General features: G+C 39.6%; 1 protein-coding gene across 1 annotated transcript; it reads right to left on the bottom strand.

The window, feature by feature from the left end:
- Positions 1-4,141: 4,141 nt before the first annotated feature.
- On the bottom strand, positions 4,142-22,713 carry PPP1R17 (protein phosphatase 1 regulatory subunit 17). The gene is made up of 5 exons (XM_068675039.1): positions 22,320-22,713; positions 15,472-15,581; positions 13,552-13,704; positions 11,937-12,098; positions 4,142-5,156 (listed from the first exon to the last, which is right to left on the bottom strand). The coding sequence occupies exons 2-5, from the start codon at positions 15,551-15,553 to the stop codon at positions 5,077-5,079; spliced, it is 477 nt and encodes a 158-aa protein (XP_068531140.1). The 5' UTR covers positions 15,554-15,581; positions 22,320-22,713; the 3' UTR covers positions 4,142-5,076.
- Between the last annotated feature and the right edge of the window lie 1,905 nt (positions 22,714-24,618).

The raw sequence follows: 24,618 nt of genomic DNA, 5'->3' as shown, positions 1-24,618 counted from the left end.
CAGAATGATGAAATTTCTGTTTGCACTAACTCTCTCTAAGAGGTCCATGGCTTTTATTGGGGATATAAGGAACAGAATGATATGCATTTATAAGCTTAGCTAAATACAAATAGAAGCCAAATTTTCTAATGCACTTCATTGATCTGTACTTTTGATTTTCACCTGTAGTTGTAATATCTGAGCAGCCTCTCTGCATACAAGAATACCGCAAGAACATATAGGGGTCAAAGCATTATACAAGTATCATCTTATTAGCCAGTAAGACAAAAATTTCAGACACATTTTCAGTGTAAATGTTGGTAAACTCAAACCATACAAATACTGCTATATCTGTGGAGATAGATAGTGAGTTAGCAATAGCATTGTGAATGTTGTTCTGTATTTGTTTCTGTTGCTGTTTTGTTGGGTAAGTCACTTACCTTATGGTCCTCGTGTTTAGCACTACTAAAATACTAATTACATACCCTTCAGATGGTTAATGGTGTTTCTGCCGTCCTAAGTTGAAAGTTGATGTAGAGTAAGGCCATTGTAGCTCCATTGTCCCAGTTCTACTGTAAATGCGGCCCTGTCCCTTAGTTTCTAGGTAAAGGTAATTGAGAATCCACTATAAAAATATCAACCATTAACAACCTCCCAAATGCAGACAGGGATTTATTCACTGACTGGAACACTTCATTCCCATAAGTCCTCAGACTGGTTGTCCTGCACAGTGTAGACTTCCGGGGTGAGATGCAGTTCCAAGTAAATGTCTGAATGCAAGCCAGCTACTAAGGCCCTGGAATAGTCAATGCCTACATGTAGACGACTTAAGTGACTCAAATCTGGAACACTGCAAACTTAGTGCTACAGAAAGTCTGCAGCCTTAGCCTGTTTCTGCCCTTCCTGTTTCCTTCAGCAGTGTCCCAGTTCCTTTGCATCCTTCTCCTATGGAGAGAGCTGGCAGCAGGAAGCGAGGACTGAATTTGCTACCAGCACTTCAAAGTGGTGCTCCAGAGTGTGTGTCCTCAGACACAACTAATTCTTGAAGCTTACCAAGTGAAAGCAATAGTTTGTCTTTTCTGGAGCCTTCTGTTTCTGCTGCAACGGCCATGGGAGACCTTAGGGGACACTGGGGAAAGAAAAACATTTCTGCCTGAGAGGGCACAAACTCCAGACATTTGCCTAGGAGGTCAATTAATGTAGTTTTAGCTGTATCTGGTCTTAAACGGAGAGTTCAGAGCCTGAAGGACAACCAATAAACCCAATCAGCCCACCATCCCACACTGGGCAGTCCCTGAGGAAAGCGACAGCGTTTATCTGTTTTGAAATAATCTTATTCTCAAATAATTTAACACCACATTTTCACTGATTGCGATGAGGCAGATGTAAACTTTGAGAAATGATATGTCACAACACTGTTTCCCAGGAACATTGCAAAACCTTTTATTTACACAATTGGGCATGTAAAAACTTGATGTATAGTTGCCCACTTTGCTCCTGGTTAAAAAAAAAAAAAAAAGTAAATGCCAAATTGCCAGACTATAAATATGCAATTCTAAATGAACTACAGTGAGTGATGTATGTCACGGCATTTTTATGGTCTCTCTTCAAGTTGATCTATACAGAGAAGGTAAATCAGGCAGCTGTGCCATCGGAGACAATAACTCCTCTTCAGTGAAGAGCATATAGTGCTATGGTAAGCTTAGAGCCTTTTATTTTATTTTATTTTATTTTATTTTATTTTATTTTATTTTATTTTATTTTATTTTATTTTATTTTATTTTATTTTATTTTATTTTATTTTATTTTATTTTATTTTATTTTATTTTATTTTATTTTATTTTTATTTTTTTTAATTATGTATATATATTTCATATTAAGTTGTGTCAATATTCTCTAGCCTTTGAAAAAAGTCCTCTTTAAAGCAATGAAGTCATTCACATCCTATTTGTGCTCATGCCTTGTGTTAGAAGCCTTCATATCTAAATGTGTGTTTTCATGGCTAATTCATTGCTGATATTCATTTGAATCTTTTCAGGACTCCACCTACTCACTATTACTGTATTGGGTTAATGAAAATAGTCACCAACTTTGTTAGTAAAACTAAACTTGAATCACACTGAAAGCTACATTTGAAGACAAGTTGATTCTTGGGTTAACAATGTGACAAAATATTTTAGGGATGCACTAAAGCCTTTATGCTCCTCAGAGCATCTCTAATGATTCTCCAGAGTCCTGGGGCAGCCAACCTGGAGCAATCCGAGGCTACTGTGCTGCTCTTTTCACTCCTCATATAAACAGAGAGAAACAAGGACTGCAGTCTCAAGGGTCAAGCACTGTGCTTGGCAGAGCCATGGGGAGCTGCTGGCTCGGAAAAAAAATTGTGAACATCTCCTGAGTCCTGTATGAGTACCAAGTGAACTCTGAGGCATTCATCATAGGGGACAATCCTGGTTTGCAATAGGAGGGAATAGTTAAAATCTTGAAAAGGCCTAGCATGAGCACTGCTTGCGTTGATGCTGTTTTGGGAGAGTTCTTACAGAATGGCCACTCTGTCTTTGCATCTCATGCATATTTCTTCTCTTCTCCTCCCCACTGCTAACATCAATATAGAAGCAGAGTTTGATTGCCCTTGGTGAGTACTACACATTTTTTCATTTACATTATGCAGAAGCTTCTGTAGGGGGACAAAAGCTGTTTTAGAGGTGCAGAATCTCAGCTGGGATTCAATAATTCAGCTACAACTCAGTTGACATCAGTGTAATCCAAACAGGAATAAGTTTTGCCAGAAGATAATAAATTCTGAGAATAGTTATTTATTTATTTATTTTTGAGAAACAGGGCCACAGTTGTACTCTAAGGATGGGTGTAATAAGTAATAAAACTTGGTATTTTTTTCTTGTGTGTATTGTTTTGTGAAGCTGGTGTGAACCAGTGTGTGCAAATGCATGATTAGCTGCTTTACCTCACTCAAGCCTGAAATTAATTTTCTTAGAGCACTAAAAATATTCTTCACATTAGAAACTGCACATAAAGCCCAATTGTTGTTGTAGTGCCTTGGCTCTTGATAAATGTATACGGAGTCTTATGCCATGGACCTTCTTTTACAGGGGCAACATATCTGTCTTATGTCTGTGTTTTGCAGCAGGAGGGGGCTACATCCTTTATTCTTTGTCTGAATCCCTAATCTCTGAAGCACAGCATGATCCCAAACTGGCCTCAGAGCAGCTTCATTCCTACTTTGTGTCCTGTAAGTATTCCTGTATTTAATCATCATGCTTTGTTTGAGCTACTTGAGTGGGATCCAAATGAAACTCTCTTGGTAGTGAGAAGGGCATTCAAGGTCTGATGGTCAAAGAACTCACATCCATAAGGAGAGTGCACAGGTGACAGACATGGTATAGAGTTTGGATGATCTCACTGCCTACTTCAAGTTATGTGGATATGGAGTTTTAACTTCCAGTTCCCAAACCTAAACACTAACAGTGTGTTGGTTCATAGATGTGACATGCTGATTGTGTCTACATTCTTACCACGTACTTGCAGTGACATACTTCACTGTGTACCTTACGTGAATGTTATATGAAATATTGATTGGTCATATTTTAAATATTCTCTTATCTTTCAGATATATTAACAGGATTAAAAGTATACCTGCTAGGTATCAGACATTCCATTAATAATAAAACTGCTCTCTTGCATTCTTTAATGTACTATCATTTATTATAAGCTTGTTGATTACATTTTGAAGCTGAACACCTGTGAATGGACTGCACTCTCATGAAAGATGCTGGGTCAGTCACTGTGGCAAATGAAGTCCAAACTAGTATGTTCCTCAGCTGTCTGCCTATGCGTATTAAAAAGATTGTTGAATTCAGTCTGCCAGGCTAGATGATCTTTAACCTCTCTCCAGCTGGCAGTGCTGCTCCATCTAGCGTACAGAGCTAATAAGGTAAGCAGAAATCTATCCAGCCCTACCTGTTATGTACAATATTCTACAAGTACCCGTCTCTGCACAAATGTTGAAGACTGTAGCTGGCTGTGAAAACAATTCTTGATTGAATTAATGAGTTAAACTATTAAAAAATACATAATAATAATAATAATAAAAACACTATGCTGTTTCACCTTGCAGTATGCATCTGCCAGTGAATAATGCTACTCCTTTTACTAGTTTGGAATCTCCTGTTGTGATTTTTAATCCTTACAGCCTCTCCTTGCTGACAACTGAGGACTGAGTTTAAAAAGCAAGTGTCAAAAGAAAAAACATGGAGTAAAAGGATCAAATGTACAGCTAGTTCATCTTTCACCAACTCAGGAATAAAACCTTTGAAAGAAAAAAAAAATCAATAGTCTACATCAGTGTAACAGGCAAGTGTTGTGCTTCCCGTATATTTCTCTTCTGAGAGCTCTGCCCTCTGTTCTGTTTGATGTGTCAATGCTGACAGCCCAGAGCTGTAAGCTTTTGTACTACAGTATATTTACCCTTTTCTCCTCACAGACACCACTGATGAGCAGATACAGGCACAAGAAGTGTTTGCTTTGAATTTCAGGAACATCAACCACATCCGCCCTACATGCGGAAATTTTCACTGTGGTCAACATTATTCTAATGGAGAAGAGCTGGGAAAATGAGGTGAAATGTCAGGAGAAAAATGTAATTTGAATCATTAGCTGAGGTTTTACCACCCTGTGGTATCCAGTGGTATGTGTTATCATACACTTACTGACACTCCGGTGTCTAGTGCCAGCTACACTGTATCGGTACAGTCCTTTGTGTCAGTCTTCATCACCACACTACATGATACTAGATCTGATCTCAGGTGGATCCCTCAGAGACAAAAATCCTGGGAAGATGCTTTTAGTAAACCAAGAGAATCCTTCCAACCCTACATGTAGGCGAATTTTCTGTCATATCCTGTGATGCTTTCTGGGATTTCATGAGATGCAGATATGCACTTGAAGATAGTTTAAATTCAAGTGCATGTTTGAGAAACTTATTGTTTATAAAAATGAAAGGACTTATTTTTCTATGTGCTGCCACTTCGAATGACCCAGAATTATTTACATTGCATTATTGAAAATATCACTGTAATCTTAGCTGGGGATTGTGTCTCCATCCTTTTCTTCATCTTCCATAATCACTGTTTGCTTTTCTTCTGTAAGCAGCTTAGTCCCTTAAAAACAGAAGAACAAGAGAGAGAGAGAAAAAATGAATTGATTTTAAATAGAACTTCTTCAGAAAATATCAGGATAAGAAGACTTTTCTATCCTCTCTATTTTTTTGGTCCTAAAGTAGTTTTTCTAACACCATGGGAGTTACTCCTCATTTAGTTTTGGCACATCCATCTCCTCATGAACTAGAATTGGATCCCTGCGTTTTTAGCTAAAATTACCAAGCACTCTTAAATCCAGCATATTTCTGCTACCTGTGAAAAGAGACACTGAAGATTTGTCTGGTAACCTGTTTGTTAAAAGGGTTTGGGAACCTAAAAAAAGAAAGAGTTTGTCTGGTGAAATAAATACTGTAATTAATATGTGTATGCATTCTTGCTTTCCATATGTATATAGCAATATGACTTAGATTTCACAAATACACAAGAGACAAATGTTAGAATACCCATACACCACGTACCATTCCCACTGAAGCTATATGGTATCAATAAACTGCAGAAGCAGCAGGATTAAGACTGATGTTAAAACAGACTCTGGTGTGTTACTGAAGACTTGGAGCAAGTATATGAATTACTGAGGCTTGGGGTTTGAACAAGCTTTTAAGGCCTATCTGTCTCATAATAGGAGAAGAAAAATAAGACCCCATCCTTATCATGAAAGCACTGAAGAACAACGTGACATGAACTTGAAAGAAAGTTTGATTACACAGTTAGAGCCCACCACGGGGATTCCAGAAACCAGATTCTTCAGATGTATGCATACTATGTAACATATCTTCCATGTGTAAGTATTCTCTACTTTCAAAGTCTTTATTAATTAGATAGATAGGTTGTGGATCATATCTCCCACAAATCTCTCCCCTTTTCTCATTTTCCCTTTCTCTCTCAATTAAAACAGTAAGACCTTGAGGTTTTTATGTGATATCATAATGTCACTGTTACTTTAACTGCTCTCTTTATTAGAAATTAGATTAATAAAGCAAAGAGAGGACAAGGACAATGCATTAAAAATATTATTCATCCTTATTTTAACAGATTGTGTTGGTTTTGCCTGTTCCCAGCAAAAAACAAGTGACCTATAAGATATAGTTCATGGTCATCTTCCTTGGTGTAGAGGTCAATATAGTCTAAAAACAGGATGAGGGCAACCATTGAATCGAAACCAATGAAATATCACCCTAATTCAGTCTTAGTGTTTGCTTTTAGTCTGCACTAACCAGCTGAGCTGTTCTGTCAAACCAACCTGTTTTGCTTCTTTCTGCATTGAAAGCACTCTGGACAGAGAAGGCTTTCAGCCTTCATGAGTCTGAAAATAGAGCAATACCACACAGGAAGATTTTCTTCAGCTTTGGAGTCTTTTTGAGATTTGATGAATTAATAAAAATATTAACCTATACTGAATTTCATTTAAATTACCTCCTGCTTCCTTTATATGAGGTTCTTGTGAAATAGATGGTTTCAGCAGGACCATGAGATAAACTGAAAGGTGTGCATGAATACTATTTTGAAACAAAAAGGACTTAATTTGTTCAAGTAGCAGTTGAGTAACCATGATTGTTAACAGCAAAGAATTATGTCATGTTGTGGAGATGGATGTTAATGTTCCCTACCTTGACTTCTCTTCATTATGGACAATTTAGATGAATGCAGACTTTTGTTTTTCTGTTGTCTTTGTTGTTTCTTTCTTTGTTTTCTTCATGAAGTATTTGGAAGCACAACATTGAAGTTACTTTTTAAGAGCATTTTAGTTGTGCTTTCAAATACTTCATTTGATGAGAGCTAACCTGTGTTTAGGATAAACTCAGGAATAAGAGATCAGGAATGTAAACTAATCAAAGCTGCATTGTAATTGATCATGTCCACTCTCACTCCTAATTGAATTACCAAGTCACGCAGGAAAAGTGAGTTTAATTCTGATGTCATGATTACATGCCCCTTTAGAGCAGGCCCTAGACACATCTGGAAGGTAGCAGCCAAGCAGAAGTATCCAGCTCTCATGTGGACCTACAGCAGAAGCACACCAGATGCTTACCACGATCAATAGCAAGATGATGACAACTCATTTTCAATGAGTCATTTTAGTGACTGGTGAACTCCAAAGGTTTTCAGTAGTGTTCAAAACTCAAAGCCCAGAGGATGGTATAGCCTCTCTTTTCTCTAGTTGCAAGGTATTGAATTTCTACAATGTGGACCACCAGCCACTTCAAGAAAAACCATGTGTCTTTAACATCAGACTTCTAATGTGAAACAGTAGAAAAGTGGTACATACAAATGATATGATTTAGCTGGAATTATATTTATAACTCTGGGAAGTAATTTTTTTGTTTGTTTGTTTGATATGATCACTTGTGGAGAAACCCTGCTTTACACAACACCATGGAAATTACAAATTTAAGAGTAAGCAGAATGTGGGAATTTGGGAACATTTGTAAATCAGTCTTTCTCTGTTTACTGTTCAAGTAAATCATTTAGCCTCCCTGTTTCTGTTTTCCCAGCTGTGCATATTATGAAATGTAGCTCATCCCACAGATCTGTTTTAAGGATTGGTAGGTTGTTCTGTTAATATCTGCCAAGAGATCTGATTAAGAAAGCAGCATAGAATTACAGCGTAGTCATATTTTCCCAAAAGAACTTGCAACTACTTGCAATTTTTAGCTAGAGACTAGGACCTCAAAGGCTCACAGAGAGCTCATGAGAACTTCTATTAGGAAGCTTAGATGTAGGCAAAAGAAGTTGGGTTAGATCAACCATTTGCCAGGTACCACCTAGATCTAAACCTCTCCCCTGGGATGTAAATCAGAAAACTGCCAAGAGGGCACCAGTTCCACTTGACTGCGTATAGACAACTCCTGCAGCTGGGCTGGAAGATGACTGGAGTGCTCCAGTCACATCCCCTGTAAAGGAAAGGGGTTGTGCTGCTCCTATGTTAGGCAAGGGTTTTCACTGAGCAGGGGAGTTAATATCCTAAAGGAGCTACCTTAACTGGGTTTGTAGGGCATAAGAGAGAATGAGGGCTTGACACTGTGGCTTTACTAGTTATCTCTGATCTGATTAAGAAACCCTATGCAGCCACATTTACGCTCCCATATTTACACCTGTATTTACATTCTTGCTCAAACCTGCAATCCTGAAGAGCTCTTACAAATTGAATTGAATATGTTCATAAGTTGGGATAGCAATAAAGAGTGTCCCAGAGCTGAGTGCTGGCTTTGGATTAAGTTAAATCATTTACTGTTGTATGTGATGAAAACAAAACAAAACAAAACAAACAAACAAAAACAACACCTTAGAACTGTGATTATGTTTTTTCTTCTAGTCTAATCCCTTTAGAAAGCCAAGGAATTGGCTGATTGAAGGGGAGCTGGCCACTTGCAGAGGTCTCTACTCCATGGCTCAGTTATACACATGTGGCACAATGTTTTTTGTGCTGCTGCAACAGGAGGTTGAAGCCTGAGTATATTAAAAAGAAAGGGAGGTTTTTGTGATGTCCATGCTTAGACATTTAAGTCGGCTCAGGAACTGATTTCCTTAGTCACCTGCAGACAACAGGGAGATATGGGTTCACCCAGGTAACAACATAGAGATCCTAATTTAGCAGCCACCTTTCTATAACTCCATTTTCCATTTGTATTGGATGTTTGCAAAGTGTGAAACTGATTCTACTTCTCATTCAGATCACCTGCATCCAGTAGATGCATTATTTTTTGTCACTTTCTGTAGCTTGTTTGACTTTATTTGTGATCTAGTCTCTGGCCACTCAAGGTGGAAGAGGACTGTCCTAGAGCACTTGTAACCAGCTGGTCAAAACAACGAGTGATAACACAGCTGCCCTTTTAATCTACATTATCAACAAAGCTATGTGTGTGGACAGCTGCTTAAAAAGATAATCTAGTCATTATTCTCTGTTACTACAAACAATTACATGGACTTTTTTTTTTCGTATTGCTTTTGATACACCAGGAACAGGGACATTTGGGAGGGATGAGAAGGGGAAATCAGAAATCAGAACAATCCTTAAACACAGGTCACAAGAGGTACATGTGGCACTGATTGTGCTGCTTCCTCCTCCAATGCCAGTACCAGGGACACAGGGACAGAAAGGCCTTTCTATATTTATTTAGCTCACATAGCCCTGCTGGGGCTTCTCAGGTCTCTGAGTCTATAATTCAGATGCTATTTTGCACAGCTGTTCCACAAGAGTTCAGTTTGTTTATTCTCTGTCTGCTACCTGATGGGATAACCCTGAGAGTAAACAAGTAGTAAATACCAGACCAGCTTTCAGCCACAATGAGTCACTTTTTCATAGCAAGACACTGAGTTGCTGCCGGCAGCTTTCAACCAGCAGAGCTCTGTATGTTGGTACGTATCGTGAAAATATGCATCTGTAGAGAGGGAACCACAGTCAGGCATTCACACATAGGCTGCTTTGCCCCCAGTAGAAGCAGAAGTCTGCCAGAGGCAGTCAATCATTAGCAAATGGACACAGGGAACAGTATCTGAAAAAGTTTTCTTCAGGTAGAGGCAGCATCTAGCAGGCTGCTTTGTATCCATGCTGAGTGCTGGAAGGTGTCTTCACCAGTAGGCAAGAGTCATGGGAGGTATAATTGGAAACAATTGAAAAATGTATTAGTTTCTATCATTCTACAGCAAATGCACACACTTGGAAATTTGTAGCATATTTGAAAGTCACTGCATTTTTTTTTGGTATTCTTTCATTTTGAGTTTTGTGATTACTAAATCATCTGGGGATGTATTTTTGTTACCATATAACTTGTATTAACTTCCTGTTGCTATAAAAGTTATTAACATTAAAGAAGTGTTCATGGGAGGAAAGATGAGAAGATCCTTAAAATGAGTATTTCACTCTTAAGTGCCTACTTGAGCTAATTAAGGCTAGGCTAGAAACATGATGTAATAACTGCTAATCTAACCAGAGTGTTGTTGAGATGTGTCAAAGAAATAATTCTCCCTTGCTGCCTCCTCTTAGCTAGAAATTACTTTTAAACCAAAACAAGAGTCAATCATCTCAGCTTCACTGCCACACAGTTCATCTTTGATTTCTACCAAGCACTTTTTTTACTTTCAGATCCTCCTTCTCTGTATATACTCTGAAGTCCAAAGGACACACAGCATACTCAAAGGTGCTACAAATGGCTGAAGGCAACTTTCTTGGGAGTGTTTTTGAATTGACCAAAATAATGCCAATTTTCTTCCAAGGGCCACAGGGGTATTTGTTACAAATTATTTGATAAACTTTGCCTCTGCTTCTGTTTCTGAATTGGTCCCTGAAAGACTGTGATATTTTCCTACCTAATTTATTTGTCATGTGAAATTCTGGGTGATTTGATTGATAATTTCCTGCAGCGATTATATGAGCAGGTAATTATCGGTGTTCTATATTAAATATTTCAAAGTGGAGCATTTGCAGTTGGCCTCAGAAGTTGTATGATAGAACTAATTCCACCCAACAAAAGATCAGACCAGGTTTCCAGTGACTCACTTGTGGTCTAAACGCCAGAGGCCATTTAGATGCAAGAGTTCAATGAGTGCATAAAAAAAATGTACTTTGCTTGAGCAGATCAGTTTGCAAGGAACTAGTATTTGCAGTGCTTGCTGCCATAATCCTGAAAGCTTAGTCATACTCCTCTCTGCTCTAGGAAGCTCCATGCTGATTAATGTAAGGTGCTTAAAATGAAAAAAATTCTTGCACATTTGAGTCAGTCATGAAGGGTCAGATTCATAAGAACAGTAAATGTCTAAAAATATAAGCACCTATTGTGATTGCTGAAGCCATTTACACACCTTATAATTCTCAGGTGTGCAGAAAATCCCATGAGTACCTAGAACTCAGGTGCTTGATCTACTGAGCTGTTGTTTAGTCGCTCCGGACAAAAGCATCTGTCACAGGACCTCTTCATCTGATGTGTCCTACAGTTTGGTCCTGCCAAACCACAGAAGAATTGGTTCATACTAGAGTTTCCTAAGGGAACAGGATTTTCCACTTTCAGCACTAGTTTTGGATCTGGTGTTTGTTGGCTGATTTGTTGTTTTTCCTTCATTTGTTCATTCACTCATTCATTTTTTGCTCCAGCCTGTGATCAGGAAACAGCTGGTGTATAGCATAGATACTTGTGCTATTTCCTGCTTCCATGGTTTGCAGCAGTAATTAACACTTCCACAGTGCTTTACATCTTGAAAAGGCTTCAGACACATTGATGAATTGAGGCTCTTCTGTGATACAGGAATGTGGGAAACTCAGCAAACAAAAGGTCTTAGGGCCAAAACATGGGTGGCTGAATCCATATGCTCATTGAACAAATTAGCTGCTGCACTGTGTATTGTGCCAGAAGCACAGAACTGTCTTTAGGGTGCCGTTAACTGCAAGTTCACAGCTCGGTTTCCTCAGTGCCTGCTAGGGACTCAAGTTAACAGGAGGTTCATCAGGACAGCTTTGTTCCAGGATGTTTGAGGCAGTGTGAGCTACACTGGTGCTGGTGCTTTAAAATTTACATTGTGCTCAAGTTTGAAAAGTAGGGCAGTGGCTGGATTTTCACAAAAAACCAAAATCATCTCTGCATGAGATAATAACGTGACATAATGTCTCCTCTTACTCCCCTACCCTTCTGTCCCAAAAGCATGAGCAGTGGATACAGAAAGGACTTTCCATGAACCACCACTGCTGCATAGTTTGATCAAATAGATCCAGTTCAGCAGGAATTGCTGAGTACACTGGGCAAAACAAAATCCTTTCAACCTTGGAGCACCTTTAATTAAATTTCTTACCTATTATCAAGGGTGGGATGTGTATTGCAGGCGTATCTTTTCTCCTTGGCTTTTTCTGCTGCAGTTCAGTGATCTGAGAGCCTGGACTCACTCTATCTCTCTGTGGCTTCTCTGTGATACCATACCTTTTCAGCAGATTATCAGAGAAGTCTGAAAGTATGCCTGCAGGAAAGAATAAAAGAAAATGTCACGTTGGCCTTGCAGACACTGAAGAAATTTGCACCTGATAACTTTCACAATTGCTAGTTTTAAGTAAGGATGCATATGTTCTGCTCCTTATGGTGTGCCTTCCCTTCTGGATTTGCAACAGAATACATTTCTTCTAAGTCAATTATATCCCATAGGCTACAGACAGTGACACTCTCAGGCATATGGTTTATGGCTGTACCTAATGGGCTAAACTGTAGCCACCAGAAATCATGGTAAAGATGAGTGCAATGCTCTATTTCTGAAGTTTAGGCTTATTATCAAAGTAGTTTAATCATATGGATGCTCAAGTTTCTGCATGGGAGCATTGTGGCTACTCCAAAGTGGCCTATTTTAACTAGAGAAACTCTTTACTCTTCATAAAATTGTTACCTGGGGTACAGAATGCAGCTTTCCAGGCTCTGAGCAATTTCCCAAGAGAGAGAATTACTGAGAGGCAGATACGTGTGAAAGCTGAAGAGTTGGGGTGATGAGTTCAATATTTGGATTATAAACACTGGAAAATCCCAGTGAATTCCAATACATGTTTTTCACTTAGTAAGTGTGACTTGTTGCAGGCACACAGGGGACCATGCACTTGGTTACTGGCTAACTCCTCTGCATATATGTAGCATGGGAAGAAGAAGTCAATGCAGTTGATACAGGAGCACAGCTCTCTCCCCAGAGAACACACAAGGAGATCATGTTAGCAGAGGGAAGTGACAAACATTTATTCCTCCTGTTGATCTTGGAAAATTACCAGGTTTCAGTGGCAGTCTCCTGCTCATTCTTCCCTTGCCCTGGTTGGTGGTGTTTAGTTCTTGAACTGCAGAGGTATGTTGGTGCAGAGCAGCAAAGAGCATCCTACAAGGAGTTCCTTTGTTGCTGTGGTGGTTTCTGCTGTGGTATTTCTTACCTAAACACATGTCCTTTGCCAGGGTCCCCATATGCACAGGAGCTATGCAATTCCAGGAGGAGCAACCCTCAGCTGGCCTGTGTGTGCCTCTTCTGTCTGCTCCCAGCCTCACTCCTGCTCAGCCTTCCCCTGGGCACAAGGAGGTACAGGGGCCTGAACTGGATCCTTTTTAGTTTTGGACCAGATTGAATCTGAGTGTTTAGCATCACTAAGCTGATGCAGATAAGCACATGCCATTTATCAGCTAAAGGCAGTAAGACTGTGAGCCCCAAGGGAGCATGTTTTTCAGGCACACACACCCACACACCTTGCTGTTCCTATATGCTGTGAGAAAGCCCTTTGTATAACAGGGAATGCCTTTGAAAAAATCAGCCTCTCTCCATTCACCTGTATTCTGGGGTGCACATGGCATGCAGCTGTGTTCCTGCCTACTTCCAAGGGGATGTAAAGAGGTCTCCCAGCCAATTCTGTAGGATGAACTGGGATTTGGAAGTCAAAATATGTATTGCTTACCTGTTAGTGGTGGGGGTGTGTGTAAAGCTGGTGTATCTTTTCTCCTTGGCTTTTTTTGCTCCTGTTCAGTGTTTTGGGAAGGCTGAATAGTTTTACCTTTTCTTGGTTTCTTTTTGAGGTCACAACTCTTAATCAGCTGCTCTGAAAGGTCTTCTGCATTAAAAAAAAAAAAAAAAAAAAAAAAAAAAAAAGAAGAAGAGAAATTGAAGCTGAAGTGAAATAATAAACCAGAAGGTGAAAAGAAAAGCTTTAATAACACTGCTTTCATCCAAGTAGTCTAAAACGCCTGTGGAGTTTTTTCTAAAACTGTGGATACTGTGGAGTATCTTCTAAATAGAAAGTCAATACAAGAGGCCTCTATGCCACACTATGTGGGAGTCAAGTGACTTAGGTGGTCCTTCTGCTTTGTAGGTAGTAGAGGGAGAAAGCTGTGGACAGTGGTGTGTTACATGGCAGAGGGAAGGCTCTATCATCATGCAGTCCATCACTGCTCAGCTCTAACTGTGCAGGCTGTCTTACAGAGTTACAAGGGCACTTCTGTGAGGTAAAGATTTATGTGTGGGGGCTCAGCCTGAGGTATTGGCAAACCAAGCCAGCATATTGTTCCCTTCAAGAGCTGGCTTTTATTCCAGAGCCACTGAGCCATCGGTGCTCACTTTTGATTTACATAACATTACACTGGAATTTTGGTTTTCTCTTCAAACAAGCCTTGACTCAGATGGTTGGCATGTTTTTTTCTGCAAGGATCTGCATTTCTGGGTGCTTATGCAAGCTGAAATTGTTGAGTCTAGCCTGTCATTAGCATTATCACACAAACCAAAGCTTTGATTTCTCAAATGTTGCTTGGTTGGCTTCAGCGGGTCCCCCCAGCCCCCATGGACAACCCTCTGGTTAGATCCCTGGAAGATGCAGATCATATTTGCAGCCCTCCTAGGCTTTCTGCATAGTGTTAACCATGCATGTTAACTAATTTAACCTCCCACTGCCTCAATTTCCCATCCCTTGATGGGAACATCTGTAGAGTGGAACTAGTTCTGTACTTATTTAACTACATAATTTTATGGAACGATTACATTTAGCATGCCAACAGTTATAGAAGTGGTGCCTTTGGCTAGAAATGCTGCGGCAGAGGCAGGATGAAGATACCTTCCTTACAGGCTAGACAAAGAAAGTTCATAAAATTCTACTTGCCTGAGATGAGACACTTTTTTGACAAGAAATAGAAATTGCATGTGTTTCATTACTGTCATCAGAGGGGTAACAACAAGCAAATAGATTTTGTTTTCTGGGCTGCTGAATCTTTATGACAATTCTGCAAGGCTGGGGTGAAGTAATAGCATTTGAAGCACAGAGAAAGACCATGAATATGCAAAAAGCACATCTACCATGTATGAAGTCTGGTATTTAGGTGTCTGGTGGAGGCAAGATGCCTCTGGTACTCTTAGTGCAAAAGTTATATATGAAATAGGTTCAAGAGAGGAAACAGATTGAAAATGAAGGGAGAAAAGAATTTAGAAAGCTGCCTCAGTAGGGGCAAAGGGGGGTGTTTGAAATCTGTTACTGAAATTGCATATGGAATAAATATTTAGGGAGGGAACAGTTATATCCTGACTTTCAGTTTATTGTAGTATACATGAAGAAACTGTTCTACGTTTTCTAGCAAAAAAGAACAATGACGCTTTTTTCTTTTTCCTTGTTAATTAACTTTGCTCTAGAGCTTAAGCTAATATTTATATGAAGGAAAAACACTCTTTGCTTTTCCATCTGGCATCAGAAGTGTCGGCAGAAGGTGTAATCTATCGGGTTTCATGAGGACTCAGTTGTATTGCTGGAGGGGAAAAACAGCCACTGGACAAGACCTAATCATTTGAAGACAACACCTCTCCAATTTCTGCAATGACATCATCTAATAACACTTACCTAAATGGTTACAGTGTGAATCTCGCTTGTCCAGTCTGTCTTCTGGGATATCAAGTGGCTGAACACATTCTGTCGACATCATTGAAATGGGTTTTTCTTCCCCTTTGAAACTACAGCACCAAAAAATATAATAAAAAAAGAAGGTGGCAGCATGACATAAAGCAGATGTGTCAGTATTAGGCATGCACTTGCTAGCCAGATCAAGGCAAGTTCTTGTCTTCTTGCTGCTCTCTGTCATAGAGTCTGCTGACCTGATTTAGCTCAAGCATGCTAAGAGATGCATTTATTCACAGCCTTGATTACACATGTAATATCCCATTTTTCCACCCACTTTGCTGTAAGCAACCCACACAATCACAGGAAATATATCAGCTCTGTGGAAGAATACTGCCTTTGATTGTCCATAAAGTGCTATCACGTACACAAAGTAAATGCTAGGAAATAGCATGTTTTGTTCTGTTTTCTGTCTACATTTTTCCTCAGCTGTAAACTAAGGATCATGTTTGGTGTTTATTATTCAATCCAACTAGGAATGCTGATGAGTTATTCTTACAATTCCAGTTCCTCTAAAATGGCCTAGATACCCGCAAAGACCCAGGTGTGACAGCTGAGTCTGGAAGATGGTCAGTGCCTGCAAACCCCAGAGTTAGTGTGAGTTAGGTGTCCTCATGGCCTTGGTACGAACAGTGGGGACCCATTTCATAAAGCTGCTTAAGCATCTGTGTTTGTAGGTCTCACTGAATCACTACTTTGGGCTTTAAGGTGCTCTCTCTACCTGAGCATCCCCAGGATCCCCTAAGCTGAGATTTGATACTGGACTTGCTCACTCTGGACCCACTCCAGATGTCATCACAGGGCAAAGTTGGTTAGACCATTTTTTACTGTCAATAATTTCTGTTGTTGCTGAGCAGAAACCCATCAGAATAACAGAGCAATGTTATATATATATATATTAAAAAAAAAAAAAAAGTCAATCTGAAGGTGTTTTTTTACGTGATCTGGGCATCACTGGCTTAAGCCAGCTACAGCTGTGGTAGTTTCCTAATCACAACCTCTGTTCTTTATTTTTGGGGAATAAGAGCAGACTGTGACTTTCTTGTAGGGAGCAGGAAGGCAATGAAGAGAAAAAGCTGGAGGCAACATTAATAGTAGAAGGAAATGGAAAATTAAAGAGGAAAGAAAGGGAGGTACTGAAAGAAGGGTAAATAACAGAAAAAGGTGAAAGAAATGGCAGTTAGAGGAAAAACAAGGAAAAGGAGGGTAAGATGAGAGAACAGGAGAGTACTGTGCAAGTTCATTTTGGTCTTGCTAGAGGTCAAGAAATTATTACATATAAATGTAATGTATCTGTAAATTGCAGTGTTTTTTTGTCAGCAATAAACAGAACAGTAGGGCCGTTAACCTCATTCCTCTGACTAAACTTACATCTATATAAAGAACAATTAAACCTCAAGCAAAATCCAGTCACATAAATATTTGCCAAACAAAATATGAAAGGTCGGAATCATAATCATCCAATGAGGTAATTCTTCAGGGGATGGAAAAACATGTCCTAAACTCTACTGACTTCAGAATATGTGGTGCGACACTAACTTACAGTAATAAATGTCAGGAGCATTGACTCATAATGTGCTTAAGGCATTAACTCCCATACCCTTCAGAATTAAAAATTCACAGAAATTTGTAAAATTCCATAAATTCATAAATATCTTACTGAATCAGGACTGGATAAGGGGTTCAACCTCTGCAGTATTGGCCTCGTCTAGCCTCACATCTGTACTAAATGGTTATACTGCCTAAAAACATCATTGACCATTACACAAAATAAATAAATAAATAAATAAATAATCTTCTACTTAGGAAGTTCCTTCATAAAGAAATCTTTGAATGCACCTTAACATGGTATGCTTGCTCTATTTATTGACTTTATAAAGCAGTAACTATGGCTTAAAATAAAGCAGCCAATGTTTCATTTAAAACATAAACTTATTATATAGCCATATCAAGAGTCACACTACATTTTTTGATTAGAGGGGGAAACTGTTCATTTATTCTGTGCCATTGGATTTTATAGGATTTGATTAAAGTATGCTGGCTGTTAGCTAAATACTATGTGGGGATAACATTCTTTTCTGAAAATTACCCCGTTTAGAAAGATTTCAGTAAAATCAGGGATACCGTTTCAGATTATGGATCTTTTTTTAAAATAAGTCCTGAGTGAAAAAAAAAATGTGGAAATAAGTAGTAAAATTTAATTGTAAAATTGGTAGTAACTTATACCATTAAAATCTGCTTAACACTAGTCTGATTTCACTAAGCTCTTTCATGGAGTTATTTCACCTCATGAAAATCAAACTCATAAAGAGACTTCATCTAGGATTGGTATATGCAAATGATAAGAGATTACCTTATTATTTTCTCTTAATTCAATAGATTGAACAATAATTTTCCAATCTACATCTCTTAGATCTGTCTTTATATTTTCACAGGCACAGACATCAAGCCCTCAGCATGCTTTAAAATATAGCTTTAAAGCCTAACTTCTGACCCCATTTATTTTGAAAATTTTGCCCAGCAGAAAGCTTCCAATCTTTGTGACAAAAGAATACAAAGAAAAGGATTACCAGAATGCATAGTGGTGTCTTGGGTCTCTGTATGTTGCATATGATGTGCGAAACTGTGAGTGATATTATTTCCTGTTGCTGTGCATTACACACAGGTCTCTCATTCAAAGGAGGTGATGTATGTGAGGATTGTAATGGTGCTTTCCCAAGCCACTAAAATCAATTCCTGACACTAAAGAAACAGAGTCCCCAGTAATGTTTCGTGTGGAAAGGAAGACTGCCATAGTGACTGTATGAAGTCATTAATATGCCTTTACAAATGGAAGCACATTCTCAGATTTTAGTGTGTTAAGCGCAACTTCTTTCCTACCCACCTTCATGCTAACACATTTTGTGCTCTCCTGCAGTCAGTCACCTTCTAAGGCAATGCCTGCTATTTAAGTGGTGGACTATGATTTTTTTTCTTGCACTCTATTGTATCTCTTAGCATAATGAGCCACATTCATCCTTCTTGCAGCGTTAATGCTTACAGTGAAGCTCTAAATCACACTCAGCAGGAGACACTTTCTGAAATGGATATAGATTTTTCCATATGAATTAGAATTCAATAGTCATTTAGATTTTTTACAATACATCCAGGCTGTACCAACCTCCCACAGAGATGTGTGTTCAAAGGAGTCACCTGGAGTCTCTTGCTTTTGAGAAACAACAGAGCAGAGATGCCTTAAATATTTCTGTAAAGGCTGAGAAGTTCTGGTTTTGCCTACATAGTTTTTTGTTTATTTGTTTCCTTGTAAAAGCATTCAACATCAAACAGGACAGGCTCTACATGTAGAGACAGAAGAACAAGAAATGATAAGGTGCAACTGATAGCTACTTCAGCCTCACGTGGACTAGTTCTCATGTTGAGTCACTGTAATACAATAGCAGGACTCCTTTTAATATACACTCTTGTAAGAGATGGAAATTCAAATGAAACAATACCTGAACTTCTCACTTTCTAAATGACATCTTTGGTATTATGTAGCTTAAAGCAAATCCTCTGATTTTTTTTTTTTAAATTATTATTATTTTATTATTTTTATTATTATTGTTTTATCAGAAGTCTTTGGTAATTGGAGTGCTCTGATATGGATATCCAGAGAAAGGAGATGTACAGCTCATACCACTCACTAACATAGTTTCGAAACACATACACACACAAATGCATGAAAATAATAGAATTCTTTTCTTTGCCTAAATTGTGGGGCTTCGTTAAAAAGTCTGCCAATACAACCAATTCTAGGGTCCCATTAGATATAAATATTTTACCTAGAGATGGACAAAAAGAGCAGTTTTCTTTTACTGTTTTACTGTGTGGTTAGTTTAATGCAGATACTTGTCTCAAGTGGTCAGAGTAGAGCTTAAGGAAGACTCAGAAAAGCCACTCTCAGAGACTTCTTCCAAAATATTATAAATTTTGAGGTCATCTGATCATGTGACATTCAAACCATCTTGAAATGAAAGCTCGTGAGAAAAATCTCCCTTGTGAGGCAGAAAATTAAAGCTTTGAGGATAATACTAAAGAACTGGACTTTTCTCATTTGATTCTGATCTAGACTTTGGATAGAGGAAAATTGAATCTTCATTTTTTGCCTGCTCCTAAGATTTTCGGGTTTTTAAGTGTTATGAAGCTACATGGAAATTAGGTGCCCATATTTATTTGGAACCAGACTAAAGGGACATTGCAGTTCTCAAATGAGTCATGACTAGGTGATCGTTCTTGCCCATAAGATGGAGAAAAGATTTTATCTTCTTCAATTTTTATCAAAATTTACAGGGGTAATTGGGCACAGACGTCAGTAGTATTCACCATTAAGGACATGGCTTGTTACACATACATGTCATTTCCTTTCATTATTTTCCCTAGAATTTGTGAACTGCCCTTTTGTAAAGTCTCCACAAACTGCTTTTGAGGGCTTCAGTAGGCCATCTATTGCTGTCCATAAGCATAAATTTATTTTTATTTTTTTGGTCAGAGGAATGTTTTATTTCCACAATTTACAAAAATCCCTCCAAAAATCATGCAGTAGTTTGCAGGACATTCATCATCATTAACAACATCCTTGGCATGTTTACATGGACACTACCTAAATAAAAGTACTCTTAAGAATATCCTTTTTCTAGGTGGCAGTAGGCAATCTGAACCGAAGGGGTTTTTGTTTTGATAGGTTGATAAAAATGCTGCCACAGAAGCCTCATGACACCAGCTGCCTATCTGCTCCTGGACCCCAAACACTTAAGTATGTGCATCTGCTGTGAATAAAGATCATAGCTCTGTACAAAGATCACAGTACACAGATCACAGTACACAGATCTTGGGGCAGCTGGACCACTCGGTGCAAGGCTACATGTTCCTTGTCAGAAGGGTGGTGGAAGTTGTGTCTCACTCTTTGTTTTTCTTCTAATGGCATTTGTTGCAAGGGGAATGAAAAACAAAATAGAGGTTGTTGGCAGCCTGGAGTGGATTATCCCCTCACTATAACCTTGTTTGAGTCCGTGCTTGTGTCCTACTCCTGGGGAAGAAGCCAAAGTGATACTGGATGAAGGAGAGTTCAAGAGTAGAAATGGAGACAACTGGGGCCTTGGAGTGGGACAACATGCACACATGCTTTTCTGCATTCCCATATGCACAGGCCTGGCCTTGCTGCCACTGAGGCACTCTACAGCTGGAAATGGAAGCACATGGGACTACCTTACAGTGTGCTGCCACATGAAGATATGAGCCAGGGGCTACTGCACTGAAGGCAGTGCTACGCTACACTTCACTAAGAGCTGCTGAAGGATCAGGGTTTGCCCTCTGAAACTGGTATGTTTCCTTCCACAGTGCACACCCTTATGCTCTCCTGACAGGCTTTGATTTATTTATTTATTTATTTATTTATTTAATTCCTCAGTCTGTTTTCAATGTGCACAGGAGCAAGGAAGGATAGGCAGGCTCCCAGCATCCTCACCAGCTCTTATCTTCCTTCAGTAAATACGCAAGTAAGACTTGTCCTTGTTTCTGTTGCACGTCCTCTGCAGGCTTCTACAGTGTCAGTAGGCACCTTATTTTCACAAAGTCATTCACAAATGTGTAAGAGGGAGTAAGATACCATCATCTGGGTGTAGTCACCTTGCACCCACCTGCTAGCCACAGAGCTCATCTGAAACATTTCTGGGGCCACAGGGAATGTACTGAACCTGCAAGTGTTTGGTTCCTTCAGCCTGCACCCAGCAGGCAGCCTTGGCTCCTCAATGGGCATCTTCACCCATTCCCTGCTTCTATCCTACCCTTCTACAAGTACTTCCCAGGCAAATCTTGTGAACAAAGCAAAGCAATCAATCTACTGCAGTTGGAGTATAAATTTGATGCCTTAAAAGTAGAAAGTCTCAATTTTCTTGCCTTCCAGTCCAAATTTTCCATTACAAGTTTTGCTGTATTTTTAACATTACTCTCTTGGAGTGACATATTCCTGGGTACACAGAACAGCCTCACATTACTGTGCAGAGTTCAATTATATGAACAAAAGGCATTTTTTTTCCTACCATTCTTTTCAGATTAATCTGATTTTTTTTTTATTTTTATTTTTTTTCCCTAAAGCATACTTCAAACTTCTAAGGAAATATTTAGGTGTTGATGCTGATGTCTCCCTCTGTCAAAACTTTTGCTACTAATAATTGCAAAAGATCCCACAGAACTGTCTGGGAGCAGGTTTTTGTCACAGACAGTGCATTTCTAGTGTTAGTTCGAAAGCCAGTCTGAACTGGGGATAGGGTACCAGTACTTCTCGTAAACTTGTACAAAAATAATCTCAAATTTTAAACTTTGATCAATGGAAAAATGCACAAAGGTTCTGACAACAACATTTTTGTCTTTGAGAAAATAAAAAATGCAAAATCTTAATTGTTTCCTCGAGGTGTAAACTAACCCTTGCATGTGCCAACCCTTTGTAGAGGCATAAAGTGTCCCAATACCAGCTCTCATTCTGCCCCTTACAAAGTGTCCCACCCCAGCAGTAAAAGTTAGTTGCAGCAATTGTAATGCCCTCTACTCCCCAGGACCCCATCCCGTTCCTTTCAGCCCCGGTGCAGCCTCACCCCAACTTTCCCTGCATGGGAGCATCCCCAGCCCACTCCCCATAGGGAGGGGATGTGTGATACAAGATTGACCTTACTGGTGGTGTCTTCTAGAGGAAAGGGAAGAGCAAAAGAAAGGAGTGAAGCAAGAGGCTACCCAGGTAGGAGGGTGGCTGCAGTACTTACGGAGCAGTGCCGGGGAGGGTGCGATTCAGCGTTGGGGCTCCCTGGAGCGCCAACTTTCCGTGCTGGGGTGCCACTGGGCGCTGCCGCCCGCCTTATCTAGGGAGCAGCAGGAGCAGTTGCTATGGCAATGCTGGGATCAGGCGTCCTTCGGGAGGCTGGGAATCAGCATCACCAGCGGTCCCGGTAGTGTGGGAGAGGGGTCAGGATGGAGGACACCGGCAGTGCCTCAAGGAGAAAGCAACTCTCCAGCCAGGAGACGAGGCTGCTGAGCTCAGGGGGCAAGAAGGGATGCAAAGGTTTTAGTGTGTAGTGAAGGGAGCCAAAAGGCAAGCTGCAGCCACCGTGTCAAGAGGCGCAAAGGAAATGGCAAGGGGAGGGAGTAAGTCTGATGCTGTCTGGGACCCAGGGGAGAGCCGAGGATAAAAGTGGAGCAAGGAGGCAGGGCACGTGTCTAGGAACAGCACCAGGAGCACTGAAAGTGATGGACATGCTGAGGTTTGGCGATGACTGCGGTGTTTGTGTGTGTAGCTGGCCACAGCTAGTTACACAAGCATGGTATTTATGGGGCCAGGCAGGGAGTCTTCTGTGGCTGCCTGTTGTTTGCCAGCAGAGACCAGTCTCTCCTATTTTAGACCACTGCTTTGGATGGAGCTGTTATTTCAGCCGAGGGAAAACTATGCAAACATGCCTGATGTTGGAAAAGCTCTGTGAGAAGCACTCTACTCAGTGGTGGGATTGTGAACTGCCCCGTCTTGGTATTCGCTTGCAACCAAAATGCCTTTTTCTATCCTCTTTCATTAAAACATCCTTAAAACACTGACTGCTCACAGATTTTTTTTTCCTTGCAGTTATCTTCACATTTTTTCCCCCCAGTCAGTAACTGCTGTTGAGCAGCAGCAGCATGTGGTGCATGCTTTGAATCAGTTGGGGTTTCTTTCATAAATATTATATGTACAAATGGCCCAAAGGGGCAAAGTGCTAATTCCCATTTCTGCAAACTGTGCAGCACCCTCAGATCCTCAGACACAAAGAGTGGAGTAAATTAAATGCTCTCAGGACACCACCTGAAAGCAATACCAGGTTTCCCTGTCAATGTCTGGGAGAGACAAACACATTTATTACCTTGCAGAGTGTAATTTGTATGTGTTTATTTGCCTCAAAAACTCATCTTTAAAAGCAAACTCATAAAGGCTTAAATCACTACTGAAAAATGGATTATAGGCTTCTACATAAATTACACTAAGAATTTTTTGGCAAGATTGAGTTCTCTATCTGGAAAAAAAAAAAAAAAATCTCCAAACCACATAACCCCAAAACTGCTCGTAAAAATAATTATGTTTTTTTTAAATCACCCTTTTCCTTGTAACTTTGATTTTGCTTTCAACATTGTCAAGACCACCCTGTTGCAGTCAGTTTTAAATAAAAATAAACTTTGTTTTCACATTGAAATGCCTTTTATTTAGAAACATAATTTATTTTGCATTTTTCCATGAACTTAGCAAAATCAGAATGAGCCACTGAAAAATGGCTTCACAAAACAAAAACACGAATCTGAAATATGCTTTGAAACTCAGCTCAGGGTTGCCTTTTACATTTTGATTTTCCTGATTGGAATAGTCAGTCAGTCATTTATAGCACTGGAAAAATTCCCTAAGGATGAGAAAATTGTTTCCTGTTGTAGTCCCCAGATCTCAGGGATGTTTTGGGAATATTACAGGATAGCTTTAGTCAAGAGGAAAGGGGCCTATTGCATTCAGCAAGATCACACATCCAACCCTATCCACATTCTACATTTGTCAGGTGCTGTATGATGCCACAAAATGTTTTACTGTAGTAGAGAACTTATCCCAGTCTTTCCAGAGGAACTTTCACATTAATGGTGTGATGGAGGATTTACTTCCTGATCTGACCTTTTAAATGTTTGCAGTTGTTGTCCTGCTTGTAAGAAGGTTGGGATCCCTTCCAGCTTTCTAATCCTTCCTGCTCAGTTATTTCACAAGCACAGCCTGGAAAATAGTCTGAGTTTGTAACAAATCTGCACTTTAACCTCCTTCCCTTGTATGCAAGTATTCCCATCAGCACTTGGGGAACTCATCTTGTAATTAAAGATAAGCACATGTCTAAAAGTTTCCAGGTTAGTGCTTTAGAAGACAGGTGGTGCAGCTTCGACAGATGGGAAAGGAGAGGACAATATAATAGAAACCAGATAAACATGCACACGTATATATATATGTATACATATGTGTATATATAACTATTACCTACTTATGCATGCTATTTTTACATTTATTTCTGGCTT

The sequence above is a fragment of the Anas acuta genome, chromosome 2 (genome assembly GCF_963932015.1).
Source record: "Anas acuta chromosome 2, bAnaAcu1.1, whole genome shotgun sequence".
In the NCBI taxonomy this organism is placed as follows: domain Eukaryota; kingdom Metazoa; phylum Chordata; class Aves; order Anseriformes; family Anatidae; genus Anas; species Anas acuta.
This window is presented reverse-complemented; position numbering and strand designations above follow the sequence as displayed.